The sequence below is a fragment of the Plectropomus leopardus genome, chromosome 14, assembly GCF_026936395.1.
Source record: "Plectropomus leopardus strain MGB_pleo_1.0 chromosome 14, ASM2693639v1, whole genome shotgun sequence".
In the NCBI taxonomy this organism is placed as follows: Eukaryota; Metazoa; Chordata; class Actinopteri; order Perciformes; family Serranidae; genus Plectropomus; species Plectropomus leopardus.
The window spans coordinates 18,538,360-18,557,319 of record NC_142189.1 but is presented as its reverse complement, the minus strand read 5'-3'; the positions used below and the strand labels follow the sequence as shown (position 1 = coordinate 18,557,319).

The window sequence follows — 18,960 nt, the reverse complement described above, 5'->3', positions numbered from 1 at the left end:
GTTTTTGTTCGTCTTGCTGCCATACAGGTGCTACAAACATAATCAAAGGTTCTGGACACAACATTCAGGGCATTAATATAATAGCACACAACTATTTACAATTTAAATGCAAATTGGAGGAGTAATGGTGTCCAGACCAGAGAAGCTCTGCTTGCGCTGTTAGCACAGTTAACTGCTAGCCTCCAGCTCAGCCACCTACATGTTGAGAACTGTGTGCAGACAACGTGAATCAGATGTGAATCAGAGAGTACAACTTGACTTGACATGTACGCTAAATAAAGTGATGTAATAAGACGTGCATTTACATGTCCTTCCCAAAGCATTTAATCAGAATATGGTACCACCTGTTAGTACAGTTCAGCGGTAAGTATTAGATGTGTCAGCCAGGTTGTTTTCTGTTTTCTGTTCTGGCCAGTTAAATGAGGTGCTTACATGGGGCATTTTTATTTTGATCAGGCTGTTATTCTCATTAAAGGGTTCCCACGAACCCTTAAAACGTCTTCAAAGGCATTACATTTATTCAGTTAAAATAAGGCCTTAATTGGTATTAAAATGTCTTAAATTGATCTTTAAAAAGTCTTTAAATGCTTAGACATTGGGAGAAAGATATTATGAATCATTTTTTCTGACAATGCAGTGTAGAAACTCAAAATTATTTGTTATAGGCCCATTAAGTTTGTTTTTTTTTTAATTCAACATCATGCAGATCAGGATAAAGCAACCAATCAGATTAAAAATGAACAAGCTTTTTTAAGGTAAACCAAATGGATAGTTGAATATATATATATTAATTGTGCTCCACGTTTTCCACTCTCGTGGAATATTAGACTCCATGTAAACGCATTCGGTGATTCACTCTGAACTCTCCCTACAACTCTGAGGTCTATTGTTTGCTTCTCTGTAATCTAGAGCTCATGTTACCCAAGCTGATGTCGTAAGTCACACCCAACTGGTTGTATTTCGCATAAGTGCTAAAAAGTATTTCCCATTTCAGGTTTGATGCTTGTGGCATCGCAGACATGGCTTTCAACCAGTAGTACAGATTAGATCCTCGCTGACCATATTCTCTGAGATTTTGAACAGCTCTTTTTCCCTATGGAAACCGATCTGCCCGGAAAAATGAACAGAAAATGTGCAGCCTTAACACCTACTCTCTTACACCCACACTGACATACGTCTGGCTCTTTTCCTCTCCAACACCTGCTAGCCAGCGCTCATCTCCATCTCACCTCCCCCTCTTGTCTGTGTTTAAATGCGATACTTCTTCTGAGATGCAGAAATCAGCAAGCGACGGTCCTTATCAGCTCAGTATTCCTCTAAACTCCTGGATGATTAGTTTGGATTTATTTTTTGGCGGAAGCCAGTTTGACTTACATAACCGCTCAACTGGCTTTGATCAGCATTGCCCGTTAGAGCCTGGCAAATCCTACAGATGGGTCCTCCATGTCAAGGCAAAGACATTTGTTTACATGCTGCGTGCGTCAGTGTGTGTATGTATAATACGAACCAGTTCACGAAAAGGCATTTCCTTCCGTGCTGTATGTGTGTGGCTGATGACTGACATTGTTGTGCGTGTTTAATTTCATGCTAACGTGTATGACAGGGCAGCCGTGGTGTTTTCTAAAGGGCAGTGATGTGAACAGGCAGGCTGTATGTGTAATGTGCGGGCCAGCCAGCTCCACCTGACAGCGTTTGTGAGTCATTAAAAATTGCTCAGAAGGGACGATTGGCAGAGAAATCCACAGAGCAGAGATGGATATGAGGAGAGCATGGAGAGCTGTGGAGTAGAGAGGAGGTTGTGCAGGGACAGAGCCAGAGGAGAGCCGACAAGAGAAGAGAAGGGGAGTGCAGTTATGTAAAATAGCAAATCTCACGCTGACCTAACAGCCGGCCATGCAGAGATGTAGTGATGTAACCTGCACAGACCCGCTGGCATACATCTAAAGCTCTCTCCAGCTCTCACAGATATACAGAGTGAGGCATGTGACCCTTCAACTTAGTGTTTGTATTTGTAGTTTGCCTACTTCAATATGTTTGTTTAACATTTCTAATCTGTATGGATCTATTTGTGTGCGTGTCGTGTCATGGCAGTAGGTTGGTTGGGGTGTGAAGCCACATGTGCTGGTGTCAAGCTTCTATTTTTGCACATTCGCACAAAATTTTGGGTCGATACTTATACAGATGTTTAAACTCATTATTTGGATGATAGCCAATATAGATACCAATATGTTTTTGTGGTTGTTTATTTTGTTTTTGTTGTTATTTATTTCCCCTTTGTGCCAGAGAAACAAAGGAATCTTTATCATTATTTAAAAAAAAAAAAAAAAACCCAACTGAACTGTTCATCTGGCCCTTCATAACAATATCTATGAATGAGCACAAATTTAATCATACAGATTTATGAAACAACCTTTATTATAACTTACTTTCACATGAAAAACATTTTCATTGGAAAAGGCCCTTTTGTATATATAATATACCATAATTCCTTATCCAATATCTTTTTATATTGCCTTTAAAACATCAGCATTTTCTCATTCAAACAACTGTATTTAATGTCACCAAAAAACAAATTTTAGGAGACTATATTTCAACACACCATGATAACATTATTCACCTTCGCTCGGCAGCAGTTAGTTCCAGCCATTGACTGTTGTTAAATAGCTCTCCTCCTGCCGATTTCAACACAGACTTATTGTTCCCAATTTATCCTTATCAGGGAAAAATAGGGTGTGTCCTCTGATGTGACGATAGCAAGTTTACTGCATCCTTCTGTGCTGAAGCTTTCACGGGGAAGATCTCTGTCCGTCCTTCACACGCTTTCAATTGTCCTGCGGACACAAGCTGCAATTAGCCATCTCATCACACAACAGTGAGATCACAGAGCCCATTTTCCAAACAGTCATATGCAGATGTGCCAGTGACAGTCAACCATATCAAATATCAGATGATACCAATGTTTGGCCAATAAATCGGTGCATCTCTATCATTACTCTGTCAGTTATTCTCTGATCAGTGGATTAATTGTGTAATCTTAATTCTTTGAGAAAATTAGAGAAAGTCCACAGAAACATCCTTAGCAGTAACGGAGAAATTACATTAAGAATTAATTGTTTTTTTGTTTTGTTGACAATTAATTTCAATTAAATAATCTTTTGATAAATTAATTGTTAATTGATTACCTACACAAGCACTTGAGCAGAGTTGAGTTGAGCAGCCTGTCATATTATTAATCATGTGTGGATAGACGTTTGTGTCGTCTAATTTCTCTGTTCTGTTTTTTTTTTTTTTATATGAACATACATTTTTATTAATTTTTTTAAAGAAATGCTTCAAATATTTGCATCTTTGTGTTTCAGGACTACATTGATGCCCACCCTGAGACCATCGTCCTGGACCCCCTTCCAGCCATCCGAACTCTGCTGGACCGCTGCAAGTCCTACCAGCTCATCCACAGGATAGAGAGCTGTATGCAAGGTAAGATGTTTCATGTAACTTAGTGACACTTAAGCATATCAGTCTCACACTAACTGGCTCTAATAACCATATCAACATATTGTCTAGTTCGCAACAGACAGCACAGGTAGTCACTACATCACCAAGCTTTCAGCACCACTTATTTCAGATGTTTGTGAGGTAAACATATTTTAAACTAATGCAGTCCAATACAAAAGCCATGCAATTAATTCTACCTTCATGAAGTTTATAGTATTAGAGGGGTATTGATTTGATTTTACTGTCATCTTGGCAGCTATAGCTCTAGTGCTGTTGAATAATACTGTGTAATACTTTGAAGTGTTTTTAATATTTTAGTAATTTGGTAGAATGACTATTAGAAACTCCATTAAGTGTAAAGCAGGACAATGGTACTATAAACTGGAGCATCTAAGATGTCCATAAAGCTAATCAGAAACAGTTTCATCAAAAACCAGATGTTAAAAGTTAATAAAGATAGAATTTACTGCTGGACTGTTGTGTAAGATTACATTCATTTTCGCTCTGTGTACTTAAAATACTGTTAACAGAGTGTGGGTTTTTTGGTTGTTTTTTTTTTTCTGCGTCACTTTGCCGTGTGACCCGGCTCTTATTCTGTGTATCAAGTCAATACACAAGAGTGTCATGGGTTCAAATCAAGCAAACACCATTAATGTCTCTGTTCCCAGTCCTTATTATGACATAAAAGCAGAAGTTGCCTAAAATAATAAAGGAACTGTTGATTCCATGGACACTACTCTCTACCTTACATAACGTGTGTCTAATCTTATTAAACGGATGGAGTCGTGTTAACTGCAGGTTCTCTGTCTTTCCTCCACACTTCCAGAGGGGGACACATGGATAACATATGACGGCGCCATCGCCTCTCTTTTGAATTATGTTACTCCGTGCTTCTGAGCAGATGTTTAATTCCTGCCGGCGGGGTGCTGTGCTGCTATCGTAGTTCCTCTCCTCCCTTTCACGCGACAAATGCACCTTTTTATTTCCCCCTGCCTGAACCCATCCAGCTCTACGTAGGTTTCTCGTTGATGGATCAGAACTCGCTTCCCGGCAACTTCCACCGTCACAGAGATCATAAACTAATCAGCTGGAGGTGTCTTTTGGCAGGAGGCAGAGAAATTCAATGACGACAGGAGCACATTCCCTACCCACACTCACTGTAAACACACCTGTGACTCTTCCACGTTTCCTTTTACCCCATACATGGCAGGGAATGTAAACCTTTTAAGCATTACTCCACTGATCGTCCGTGACTCTGCGAGGGGCCGCAGTGTGGTGTCAGAGCAGAGGCGTTTCAGCATGTCGGCAGTGTCATTAGTTTCTTAAAATAGAACCGCAAGAAAATGTCTTTTTATCCAAACAGACATGATGGATGTTACGTAACAGACTATAAGCTGCGTGGCCGTCTTACTGTGTGTATTAGGTTTGAAGAGGAAGATGGCTCACTGGCTGCATTTATAGGAAGCTTTTCTTTTTCTTTTTTTACTGCTTCCATTAATGCAAGTGTCGCTCTTTGCTCACACTTAGGCCTGCATACCAAACCTCCTTGACAGTTGCAGTTGGTTTAGACACAAACGTGGACTGTGAGCCATTATAATCCTACACCACACCACTGTGAGTGTAAAACAGCATGTGACTGAAGATGAATGTACTTTCTTCAGTCAGAACAAAAAGAGTGACTAAGAGAACTGGGTTAAGGGTAGAGTAAAAAAGTGTGGAAAGTCTACCTTGCTTTCTTAGGCACAGCCACTTCCTCTTCCTTATCAGCGGAGGCCATGGAGTCCTGGAGCAACTGCCAAGGCAACCCAGTACTAAAAGGCCACAGAGCCTGCCTAGCTTCACAGTCTGCATTACTCAGAATAGTCCTCAATAGGAGGAAGCACTCGAGATGCGCTTTCTCTGAAAACCTTATTTTATCACTTGAGTGGTCTCTCCATGTTAAATAGCCCTAGTCACAGATTACATTTAGCTTCTCTGAACTGTTTAAATTAATATAAACTTAAGTACAAGATTTATCTCATCTTAATGATATACTTAATAGAGAGTAGCCAAACAGGGGCCACACAAGCGCTAATGGATCAGTGTCACGTATTCATAGTTGTGCTTATTGAAACTTTGGCGTTGCTCTGTTTCGGTTTTGTGTTTCCTATGCGAGTCCGAGCAAGGTAACTGTTTATGTTACTTAGTGGAGTCCACTGGTTCCTGTGTATGTTTGAGTTTTGATATCACGGACTGTTTTTACAGACGGAAACCGTCGTCAAGTCAACTCTTCTATTAAACAAATCCTCTCAGTGTTTTAAGCTTATTCCTCTCTCCAGCTCAGGATGAAAGAATTTTCCCAGAATACAAGAGGATTCCTTGGGATCAAACTGAAACCTTTCTGGGTTTATTCTTATATTAATCAGACTGTCTTGATGTCCCTGTGAAAGCATTAATCCACGCCTCTGCACGGACATAACAGAACAAGTGCCCAGTTTATGTGAGTGATCAATATTTAATCATAGTTGCAGCATGAGAAAGACAAACACTGAGACACTACCCGAACACTCATCCAAGCCCAATAAGCCGAGTGAGCAGCCCCACATCCTGTCAGGTACATGACGGTGCTTTATCCCAATCGTTAAAATGATGAATATCTCATCAAAGTAGGATTTACCTTTTGTGAGAAAACTGTCTAATTTTCCTTTCAAAATAAATGACTCATAATTGTAATTGGAGTTTAAGCCTTATTAGAGTGAGATATTCAAAATTGCATATCTCTCTGAGCATAGCCGCCATTGAAGTTCAATTTATAATATTGAAAATCCTGCTGCTTAGCCTCGGGAGGGGGACGCAGAGAGAGCAGCGAGAGAGGATGCTGGGGTTTCTAGGAAACAAGCTCTAAATAGCAACAGGCAAGTTCAGCCTTCCACCTAAACAGAACTGCACTATATGAAGCTTCATGTAAGTTGTCTCTCTGTCGTTCTGTGCACCTAATGCCTCAAACCAGAGGGAACATATGATCTAAATCTTAGGCCTGTTAAAGAATTTCTTCTCTGTTTATTCTCAGACACACCAGTTGTTGCCTATAAGTTTGGAGTTTATTTGCATGCATGAATGTGATGTAACAGAGCGGACGGGGGGGGGGCTGTGCGGCGGATGTCTCGATGAGATAAAAGAAGACGAGACACAAAAAAAGCAGTGTAACTGGATAATGACATTTAAAAAGCATCTCCCGTAAACGTCGTCCTCGGCTCCGCTTGGTCTGCTTTGAGCATGCAGTGTTTAGACAGAGGCAGAGATTGATCCTCCCCTCCACCCCCTTATCCCTAAAGCGTCAACCAGAGCCAAGCATGCATGCTATTACAAACTTGGCCACACGCTCTTATCCACCATTCCCTGCTCTCTTTATTATAAATCCTGAACTCGGAGCTTGAAATGTTTTCCGTTTGACAAGGTTTATATTCTTTTGATGGTTTTTTGTTTGACAAAATTTAGCGCCATCAGTCTTTGGGAACTTGGTGATGTAATGGGGATATTTTCCCTACCAGGCTTGTTTTCTGATGCTGCTATTCCTGTCCTGGTAAAATAGCAGCCGTATGATGAATGTGGCTGTGGCCAGTACACAGATGACTGATGGGTAGCCCTCCGGGCTTCCTGTTACGAAAAAGTGACTGGTTGCGGAGCCAACTCTGGAAGAGACCCAGCTGCACATGAAAAGGTTGTAGTGCATAGAACAAGTATCTGCCTGTGAGAGAGAATGGGAGTATTCTGTGTTTGTCTGTCATGTAATAGCAAAAAAAAGAAGCATTTAAACCATGCCTGATCAGATTGAAATGCTAATTTATTCCTTTTTGGAGAGAAAAAAAGAAGTGTTCTTATTAGGACATTAGTTTCGCACAAAGTGGTCAAAGCACATGTTTAGCAGCAGAGGAGCAATTAGCTGAAAGGCATAACAACAACGTGGATACTTGAAGGGTTATTCCAGGTTAATAACGTAACTTAAGTTATCATTTCTATCAGTTCTGATAATGATGTGCTCACCCAAGTCATTGATGTGATATTGAAACATGGCAACATTTTTAAAACGAACGTCAAACAATCAGACAGGTTTTAAACAAGCCAAAATTGATACAGATTATTTAAACCAAAGAGTTTGTATCTCAGATGTCAGTAATAATCCCTCATCCAGCTGATGCTGGATGTCGATCTCTAAACTCCAATGCATGTTAACAACATACAGGACACAAGACAATTCCTTTCCAAAGAAAATTAAAACATCTTAAAATCTACTTTAAATAGACTGGTTTAAATTAGGGGTGGACAGATTAAAGGCACATATCCCCAGTTTTACATCACTATTAGAACTCCAAACACGACACACAGCCATAAAATAGACACGTTTTGTCCCAAGTTTTTTTTTACAATTATCAGGTTATTATTATTATTATTATTATTATAACCCCTAATTTTATAGTTAATATTTTCTAAGAATCAGAATGCGGTTTTATTAACAAGTACACTTACACATACAAGGAATTTGACTTGTTTTGGTGCAGAACAATTAACGTAAAAGAAGAATACAAAATAAGATAAAAGTATGAAGTACATTAAATCTTTCAGCCAGGAATGAGAATGTGCAGGCTTTTTATCCTTTCAATGAAGCAGAATGCGCCTCGGGGCTACAAGAGAAGCAAAAGCAATAATATTTCTCTCCTTGATAGTGAATCTTGTAAATTCTTAAGTAACACCAAATCATATTTACCTCTGTTTCCACTCTGCCTCTAGTGTTACATAAAAGCAAAAATGCAAAAACAAATATTCTTAAAAAATGACTGTGAATCCATCCATCCAATTGTTTTAGCTTTAGTACTGTTTCATTACCAATATAAATGTACTTAACTACAACAATAGGACAGAATTATCCTTTAATAATGTGTCTTCCTTGTCACTGCACCATTAGGCATCCCCGTTACAGCGTCAGAGGATCCTGAACACTGGACTTCTTTATTTGCTGCCTTATCAGCTCTCATAGCAGCAGCTTTGAATGATTTTCCCCAAATCTCCTCTACATCTTGAAGTCACTTAAGAACTTTCTGTGATAACTTTTGGGGCTTTTTTAAAAAACTCTTTTTCCTCATGCATCAGCTGTCATTGTGGGGTCTCCCAAAAGTTTCTGTGTGTGTCTGCACTATTTGACCTCTGTGGGAGCTGTAGATGTCTGTGGGGCCCAGCGCACACCCGGAGTTTAACACTCAGCACTGGAGTTAATGTAGGCAAATGAGATTCTCCTGACCTCAGCACTGGCGGGAGCAGAGAGCCCTGCCACTGCGGAGGCCCACAGCACACAAAGGCCAGCGTGTTTCTATTGTGTTTTTGTCATTAGCAATTTGCCAGCTCTTGGTTTGGCCCCCCTCGCTGATTTCCTGTGGTGATATCTCTAACCAGCTGCCTTATCACCCCCACGTACCTACTGTAGAAGGGAAATTACAGCAGGCAGAACATTAATATAGATGCATCCTGAGCACTGATATGGTAAAGTATGACGGAGCTGCAGGATGTTTGTTATTTTCAGTCTTATCGGAACTGACCGACCCGCAGCTCCAGGATGTGATGCAAAAATATGATGTAAACAAACACGATATGATGTAAAAACATGGCGGAGATGGATTTGAAAGAGGCTGGCTTTTCCTCCTGTCCTCAATTACAGTTTATTAAGGTATGGCTGAGTTTATATTGTCTAACTGCACCTGCCTTGTTTGCTATTTGGGTGTCTCGTGAGCTATCATGCCCGTCTGTCAGGTGATATATCTGATGACTCTAATGTCCTAAGCTGGTTTGACCTGCCTGTAGTTCCTCATGAGATTCTGTGTCTTCCTGTATTTCAGCATTTTCCTGTGTGTGTTTGTGTGTGTGTTTGTGTGTGTTTAGGAGGAGCAGAAGGGGCTGGCAGCTCTCTGCTTTATTTATTTGAACAGGAGTCATTTGTCCCCCCCTGGGCCTCAGATGGCCTCTGCTGTGTTTGTTGTCTAAACCTGTCACAAGGATGACATATAAATATAATTTTTTTGCCAAATTAAATAAGGTGTGGCTGCATACACAAGACACTTACCTGCTCCCCACGTCGAACAGGTGTTACAGTCGGATGTGCTGCCCTTAATCTTTCTCTAAGTAGGTTATGGATGATAACAGAATGAATAGCCTCAAGTGCTGCTATTTCGGGGGAAAACTTCAAAAAGTTCTTCACATCACTTCAGCTATCATCGACAGTTGGTACGGTACGCAGGAACATAAATTACCGTTGAGTAAAGCTGTTCACCACAGAGCAAAGACTGACATTAAAGCTGTTTTTTAAATGTTACACCAAAACAAGATTTATTTTATAACCAGCAGCGATGATTGTACCAAATCAGTAATTGCATCTTTTGTATGTATGGATCATCGTACAGATTGTGGCCTTACTCTTTTATCTCCACTAATGTGACTGTAATTACAAGTGAATCATGTGAATCAATAAGATTGTGTTTCAAGCTTAGACTGTACATAAATAATGAATGTAGCTTCTGTTTTGAAGCCTTGGTTTTGGCATCTACTTTTGTTTTTTGGATCCAGAAGTGACCATATTAGGATGAAAGGTTGGAGCTGTGGAGGAGTAAAGAGTGGATTTGACTCTTACACTGGTAACACCTTACAGACAGCCTGTCACTCAAAGTGGCCACGCCCACACCCACGCCCTTAGTTATATGCATAACTTTAAGCATTAATAAAATCCAAATGCATGAGTTATATATAAAATATGTCCACGTAGAGTTGTCCTGAAGAAGGGACTGAGCTATAAAGACCAAAACTGTTTTTGGGCAAGGCTGTGAACATGTTTATTTCTGCTTTAAAGTTGGGCTTTTTAACATGGGGGTCTATGGGGACTGACTGGCTTCTGGAGCCAGCCTCAAGTGGAGGAACTGCGGTTTTTGGCACTTTGGTATTTGAAGTTAATGCTTGATTTCATGTGTGTAAACTGATCCTGAAACAATACATTAATTGAAAAAAAAATGAATAGAAGATGGTTTTCAATATTTTATATCATCTAAAATTAGCTTTAGACTGTTGAACAAAACAGAAACTTGAAAATAATAAATAATAATAAATAATGAAAAATAGTTGCAGCCCTAGTCTTATTCTTTTGCTTTTGCTTCGTTGCTTCTCCATCATTATGCCTACCAATTTCCTCCACTTTCTTTTCCTTCTCTTTTTATTAGATGAAAGGATTTGCTCTCCACCGTTCATGGTCCTGAACACAGAGTGCAGTCCAGATGTGTTGGAGCATATCAAGAGGCAAGGACTCACATTCCCCTTCAGTAAGTGTTTTTCATACCTTGTTTATCCTTCAGATAATAAGGACTTAAATCTGTACTCCTCCATATACATTATTTAGACCTAATATTATACTGTTAAATAACTACTAGTTGTAGTTAGAAATTTAGAAAATTCACTTCCTGTATCACATTTCTGTGTTCAAAGTCTAAGAAAAGGCTTTAGTGTGAGATGTTTGACTCCCCTGCTGAAATTCCATGACTGCTTTACAGCATTACACTAACTTCTCTGTTTTTCCTCACCTTTCTTTCTTCCTCAGTTTGCAAAACACGGGTGGCTCATGGAACCAACTCCCACGAGGTAAGAGGCCACAGGGCTCAGAGGTCACTCACACCCTCTACAGTTTGCTTTGTGAGCTGTAACACTCGTCCTGTCACAGGACTGTCATTTAACACAAGTCCAAACAACAAAGTCAGATAAAGCACTGTACCTCTTGTATCTTTGCGGGTCAGCTGAAATCAATATCCTGTCAGGCTGGATAAAGAGTTATTATTCCTCTACACCAGGTATGTTAATAATTAACCGTTAAACCATTAACTGACATAAAGAATTTTGAGTGGTTGATATTATCAGTTTAAGAGTTAAAATATAAAATATAATCTAATGGTGCTTCATGGGGAGTCGATGAGACAGCGGAGGCAATGCCATGATGTTGCTCCTAGGAGACTAACACAGCTCTCCAGAGCAAGCTAATGACCCAGACGCAGAAGTAGACACCTACATACAGTAGTAGACACTGCCTGGATTATTGCAGAAATAAAAGCTGTGGCAACCAAGCGTTTATATACTTGACACATTTTGTTCAGCATGATAATCTTGTGATTTTTGAGGCCTAAATGAAATCAACAGAAGTAAAAAGCTAACGTTAGGCAATAAATGTACTACACCACGTTTGCAAGACTCATCATCGCAACCACAGCAGGGCTGTAAGGCTGTCTTTAGCGTGATGACATTCTGTAGTGTCACTTTCCCTCTTGTTTGCAAGTTCATTTTTTGAGGCATAAAAGCTTCAAAATTCATGAGTGGAGTATTTACTGACATATTTTATGCTATAGAACAAAACATGAAAATCTCTTAAGCTTGTGCTAACACCAGACCTTTTGGGGTGTATGACTGAAAACCCATTCAAAAAAACCCATTGACTTTGAGATGAGGGAACCGGGAGCACTAAAACGCTAACTCATTTCCAGATGTTTGGACTCACTTCTGCACCACTCTGACACAGAACATTCAGTTCAATGTCTACCTGGTTAGCACCAGCTAACACAGCAGACTTTCTACGTCCCCAAAGTGGAGCTTACATTCCTGCAGCGGTACTGTCATGATAACCAGAGAGGTAGGGGCAGGGAAGTGCTGAGCAAAACGTTACATTTACGTGAAATAAGATTTCACTAATTTTAAAAAGAAACATGTCCACTCCTCAAACTTGTCAGTTAACGGTTAATGATTGGTTAACAAGGGTTGGCTCTCAGTCAGCAGAAATGTCCTTGATTAGGATCCCTTCTCCATTTCATTGAATGAAGTTAGGATTTGAAAAGACTTGTTTAAACAACTATTTTAATTAATGATCATTTTTCCTTTTTAAGTTTAGAGGTGTCATATACTGCATGTCCTTCTGTCCACAGATGGCCATTATTTTCAGTGAAGAGGACCTGAAGGATGTGAAGCCTCCCTGTGTGATCCAGAGCTTCATCAACCACAACGCAGTGCTCTACAAGGTGTTTGTGGTGGGAGACTCGTACACCGTGGTGGAGAGACCTTCACTGAAGAACTTCCCCGCTGGACCAGCAGGTGAGAGAGGGAGGCAGGGAAGTCCAAGGGCTGCAAACAGCCCAGACTGTACAAGTTGCACGGCTATTCCAAATAACCCAATAAAAGAGCTCATAAAATGGCTTTATAGTCCCTGTGATTGGACCGTTTCACCCTTTTAAGGGATGCAGCAGAGTGCAATCGAGTTTTGCTCTGTTGGCACATGCTGTTGAAAACAAACAAGAGGAGTGGTGTTTTTCTCCATTAACATGTCAGGAGACTTAACCATGATGCAACTTTGAATACAGGGTTGTCCCCTGGCACAGATGACTCCAGTATTTGCATGCGATACAGTGGAAGACATCATGCAAAGCAGTATCACCATCAGTGTAGTAGTCTGTTTTGTGTAACGGTGCAGAGAGAGAAGTCGCTCTCAGGCTGGAACGCTGAGCAGTGCAGCAGGAAAGCACGACCCTTGTCAAACACATAAAGCAACATAGCACAGTGTTACATCTGCACAGCGTTTAGATCACAGTGCTCTGCAGCCCGGAGCTATGCATCGTGTTTCGTGAGTGGAGGGAAAGGCCGGATGAAAGAGTGAGGTATGAAGATAAAAAGAGGTAGGGGTTAGTGTTCGGAAAGAACTTAAAAATAACTGCGTGAGAGATGTTCTGTCCCATCCAGCCTTCCTCCTCATGCTTCTGTCGAGTTAAACTGGTGTTTGTTCGTCCAGTCCGGGGATTGAACGAGCCCATCTGCCTAACACTTCATTACCACGACCCGTCTACAAGCCGAGGGGCATATTTATTTGGACATTTATGGAATTTACTTTTTGCCCCTCCACTCCCCGCCTCTCTTCTCTCTCTCTAACACGCTCTACTGTTAATCTTTACAACGATAACAAAGAAAAAAGGGGCAATAAATTCAGAAGTTCATCCCAGCTTCAAAGAAAATCTGTCGCCCGAGGCAAACGTTTTACATGCAGTTTTGTTCATAAGCGAACATTCAACATGACATGGTTATGACTGAGAGGGCTGAGCATTAAAAGGCTGCCTGCAAGGGTTTGGTTTTAGGTTTCTGTTTCTTTACAGCAGGTGCTGAAATCGGTAAATAAGGACATTCATTTAGCGAAGCTCTGATTTCTTCATTTCACTGTGTAACTAGTAAAGTTTTGCTGCCATCTATTGGCAGAGATGAGAAATGTATGTAGGTGATAACAGAATGAAAGGTGCAGTCAGGCCAGCAATTAGGAATAAAAGACAGGGACATTTTCCAAATATCCACACCCACTCAAGCACTCACCTACCCTAAACTCAAACACCAGCTATTCCACATAAGCTCTTGACTATTAGCCTAGACTCAACCTCAAACAACATTTTTTTTATTTGTGACTTTTACATCCACAGCCTCAAAAATACATATTTTTTTCCAGTACTTAAAATCATTATGCGTGTGTAATACAGCTATAGTACAATTAACAGATTAATTGCATCTCTTTTCTTTCGAACAACCATTTCCAAATCCAGTGTTACAGAGCCATGCTCTGTTGTGCATACATATACGCAATATGATCACAAAGCTAAAACATTTCTTTAAAAACAGAGAAAACCTTTCTTTCAAATAACACTGTGATAGATATATTCCTCCTTTTACCTTAAAAGAAAACAGAGAGAGAAAAAGCCCTCCAAAGATTGATCAGAGAAAAAGTCAAATCAAACACTGATTGAAGAAATTACTGCATCGCATTAAACAGGGTTCCCACAGTCATGAAAAACCAGGATATGTCATAGAGTTTCCTGATCTTCTAAATCGTTGAAAGTTTTTGAAAAGTCACAGGATTTTGTTGTGTTATGACATTTTTACAGAAATCCTTCGTGGATAACCTTCCATGTAACGTAACATAATAGCAGATGTATTTTCTAGCGCTGACAACATAACAGTGCTCTCGTATGTGTTGATTTATGACATTTTCTTTACCATCATTTTCTCTGGTCTACTTTCAGAAGATAGCCTCCAGAAAACCGGGCGTGGAGAGTGTCATCAAAACTATTTAAAATTCAACCCTCACCTTTATATCCTCTCTGTTTCCACTTCAGACAGGAAAGCAATTTTCTTCAACAGCCACAACGTTTCCAAACCGGAGTCGTCCTCGGACTTGACCACGGTATGTCCAGAATGTCTCTGACTGTTAATCATATGTGATTTACGAGTTTTGTTCCAAGTATGCTTTAATATTTTCTGTTTATCTCAGAGAGAGAACGTAGAGGGAGTGTCTCAGCCACCCAGTGATGATGTCATCAGAGAGCTGTCAAGGTCATTGCGGCAGGCACTGAGCGTGTCCCTGTTTGGCATCGACGTCATCATCAACAACCAAACAGGTCAACATGCCGTCATCGACATCAATGCATTCCCTGGTAGGTGCAAACTTCTCACAGGGTAACAGGTTGTAATTTTTATTTCATTTTTTACTTTTTTTTTTTTTTTATCTGTGAGCTCATACGTTGCCTCGGATTCAAGAGAAATGTACGTAAATCACTTCAAATATAAATTCATTACGAGTACATAATGATACAAACATAGCTCAGATAAATGTAACAATCCATGTCTCAACAAAACTCCTCTCCCATCTATTGCTCTACCCTTCGTTTCATCCAAAAACTATGAACAAAAGATATCACACTCACTAATTTATCCATAAAAATTCACTATCAGTATAATCTATAGATGGCTATTTAGCAAGATTATTAAAGCACGTCTGGTGTGACGCCCGTCAGCGTATGTACCTGAGCCGTTCTGACCATATTTCCTGTGTTTATTCAGTGCATAAAACAGTCTTCGATCTTTAACTTAAACCTGTGAGAAATGGGAGCAAAAACAAAAGTGAGGCATTCAAATTTTTGTGAGTGTCTTTTAATGTGTTTCTGTGGTGACCTGTTTCTCGGGTGTCTCTCTCTCTGGTGCCGTCGTCTAAAAACTGAGATATAGTGATGTCATACTTTTGTGCAGCCAGTTCTCTGGGGAGAAAGGCCGCTCCTCTGTCACCTGTGTAAACCTGAACTCTGTGCTTGATGTCAAAACATGGATTAAGTCTCATTTGCTGAGTCATCATGAATTGCAATCTTCCAAGACTGACGCAGTTTTACAAGTAAAGGGAAACTTCAGTAGTTTTCAACCTGAGATTATTTTTGTGTCTAAGTGACAAATGGAGACGACAACATTGGTTGCAACGTAACTAATTTGGGCATTTGTGCAGTTTCAATTTACACTCACTAAAAGCACTTGTTTTTGCCACTGACGGGCTGAGGTGGTTATTTAAACTGTCTGATAACATTATGAAGGTAATTTTTCTTAAACCGGAAACATCACATCACATCACTTTGGTGAACAAATAAACAAAAATATGACCAAAATGCTGATTTCTTTGAAAACTTTCAATTATTTTTACTAGTTCTATTACATTTCCAGGCCTGGAAAATGTGATTGTAAAATTCCATGAAATGTCCAGGTTTCCCATGACTGTGGGAACCGTGTCAATAATAAACACAGCTACACAGCATGTAAACAGGAAAATAATCTTGTAAACATTTGGAATGTGGTCAAAAACTGAATTGGCTGAACTGACTGATGTCCCCAAATGTGTTCTCAGGTTACGAGGGTGTCCCAGAGTTTTTCAACGACCTCCTGAACCACATCACCAGCGTGCTACAGAGCCACAACCCAGACTTCGCTCCCTCCAGCGAGCAGCCCAAAGGCCTGCCGGTGAGCACCACGGTACCCAACGCCGCCCCGCCGGCCCCTGGCTGCTGCAGCATGCTGGGGAAAGAGGCCAGCGGCAGCCCCTGGATCGTAGAGGGCGATGGAGGGCTGAAGGGCCCCCGTCAGAGACTGGGCTGCAACTCGGCCATGTCCCCCAACTTCCAGCAGCACTGTGTCTCCACGATAGCTACCAAGGCTTCCTCCCAGTGACTGCCCCCCTGCCCCAACTCCGTTTGACCCCTGAACAAAAAAACAAAGCAAAACAAAAAAAACGGATGACAATGGTGACAATAATAATGAATAATAATCATAATAATTATGATGTTAATGATGATAATATATCTAATCAAAAACATTTTCCTATATAGTTATTGAAAATGATGGTGATTGAGTGTAAGCTTTTTTCTCTCTGCCTTTTTGTATTTTTCGTTTTGTCTAATGAGACTTAACAGTACTGTAATGTGAACTTTTGGGAACTTTTGCCTAATAGCTGATTTTTATTTTTCTCTCTTGTGTGAGTTCTCTGTAATGAAAGGGTCCAGATGAGGTAGCTAATGGGGAACGGCTGAATCAGGACTGAAGAAAGGTGTGCCACTAGACGTGCAATGTATGATCCCTTGTATCTCACAAACACACACGCACACAGGTACGTTTCCAGTGCGACGGAGCGTACCTGTGATGTGTCTGTATTCTGGTCAAAACCACTGACTCCTCTGCACGAAGTGAGGGGAAGAAAAGGTGGCTGGGCATTTGAGAACACTACTCCACAGATCCCGGGCTGCTATGTGACTGTGGCCAACTGATGGCAGAGGACCTCGTGAGTCCGAACGTGAACGACAAGATAGTTTTGGGGGGTTTTGTTTGTTTGAACAAAGCTGTTTACTTTTTGTGAGTGCCATCAAACCTGTAGGGAGGTCGATAGCAGAGGTTAAAAAAGAAGAAATCTCCATGACCTTGTGACCAAGTTTCTTTTACTTTGCACCAATGTTTTTAGGAGTGTTTTGCTGTATGTCAGATGGCGGACGTTAGGCGTTCAACAAACAAACAATTCGCTTGTTAGAGTCCCGGTTTGAGTCGCTCCGGTGCAGGAAGACAAAGATCACATTCCTTTTCGTGTTTGTGGATGTTTTCAAAGAATTCCATGACCTTTTTTTTTTTTTTTTTTCAGAATTCCAGTGGGATCTTGGGAGATTTCTCTAGTCACTTCATAGGTTTGTTATCTCCTTAAAACGTGTCTTCAACGCTTCTATCTGTAATGTGAGCAAACTACTCTCCCGAGGCCAACTTGACCTTACAGACTCGGGGCTGCTGTGGTAATCAGAGAATTGTTAATCAGAAAATCAATTATCTCACTGAGGTGAAATGTGTCTTTAAGTACCCACCAACTGGGTATTAATTAATAACAGTTCCAGATAATTGAGTAATTTGTTCGGCTTTACAACTCTGACAGCACTTTCTTACAAAATGTAGTTAAAGAAACCAATTGGTAAATTTGCTTAAATCCTCCGACCTGTCTTCTGTTCAAGCTGCTGTATATTTGTGTCACATATTAAAATCATTTGGAGGGGAAGTGGAGAGGGGGAGACGGTCCAGCTCTTGTTCCCAGTGTTCACTGTGAGATTTTTTTACTCCAATTTTGTTAATATCTTTGTCCTGATATCTACTAAGAGCAACTTTATTTTATTGAGATTTTATGGGGAAAAAAAATGTTTTATATAAATGAAATGAAAGCACGGTGGATGTTTTTGAGGAAACGGTGGATATTTACTAGAGGTGTAGTAAGACGCTGGGTCTGGTTGTACAGGTGGCGTCAAAGGGTTGGATGTGGATGCTGTTGTGTAGCATCTCGTGGGAAGGTGTGCCAGGTTTTTTTGCGTTCCTCTGAGCCTGCCTCTTCTTCTCTTGTCCCAGAGAGCTCCTTGCTGTTTTATTTCCTCCATCCAAGGGAACTGACTGTCCTCTTGCTCGCCCTGTAATCGTAAATAATAGTGTCAGCGCAGCCATCTCACCAGCATCTCTCTGGGACAAAAGAATACCAGTGACGCTCTGAATGTTGTGAGAGTATTTACCCAATGCAGTTTTTAACAGTTTGTCGAGAACGTAAAGGTATTGCGGCAGGCTCAGGGGAACTTTTCACACGCTTTTAACCCAATTCCTCATCTAGAAAAAGGGGCAAAGTTTTAGGCGCGTCCCTGTTAAAGCTGGAAAGACTGATATCTGTGTACACCACTATATTGTGCGTCCTATGTTGTGTTCCTTATCGTGCTTCTAAATGGGAAATAAATGGTTAATCCTACCCGCGGTCATTTCTCCAACCCAGACGGTGTCATCATGCTCCCAGTTTCCACCTGAATGTTTACTTACTTGGGTGTCTTGTACAGTACGTGTATATATGCCTAGGCTTACATCCGTACAGTATGTTGTTTTGTATCAGTTCTGTAATTGAGAGGAATCCACAATTTTGTGACCTTTTTTTAATTAAATGGCCAAAACAACAGGGCGAAATAAACATGTGAAACCTTTAATGGCTCCATCTCATGCAGCTTTGTTTTCCTAAACTGAGAGTTTGTGGGTGAATGCTGTGATGTGCAGTGTTTTCTGTAGGTTATC

The 18,960-nt window shown here is 40.5% G+C and overlaps 1 protein-coding gene across 1 annotated transcript in view; it reads left to right on the top strand.

The window, feature by feature from the left end:
• LOC121953725 (inositol-tetrakisphosphate 1-kinase) overlaps positions 1-18,875 on the top strand; it is a 42,466-nt gene extending 23,591 nt beyond the window's left edge. The window contains exons 5-11 of the mRNA XM_042500934.2: positions 3,360-3,477; positions 10,731-10,829; positions 11,105-11,145; positions 12,471-12,636; positions 14,691-14,758; positions 14,846-15,008; positions 16,241-18,875. Coding sequence (XP_042356868.1) covers positions 3,360-3,477; positions 10,731-10,829; positions 11,105-11,145; positions 12,471-12,636; positions 14,691-14,758; positions 14,846-15,008; positions 16,241-16,560 — 975 coding nt within the window. The 3' untranslated portion in view covers positions 16,561-18,875. The remainder of the gene's footprint in view (positions 1-3,359; positions 3,478-10,730; positions 10,830-11,104; positions 11,146-12,470; positions 12,637-14,690; positions 14,759-14,845; positions 15,009-16,240) is intronic.
• The last annotated feature ends 85 nt before the right edge of the window (positions 18,876-18,960 follow it).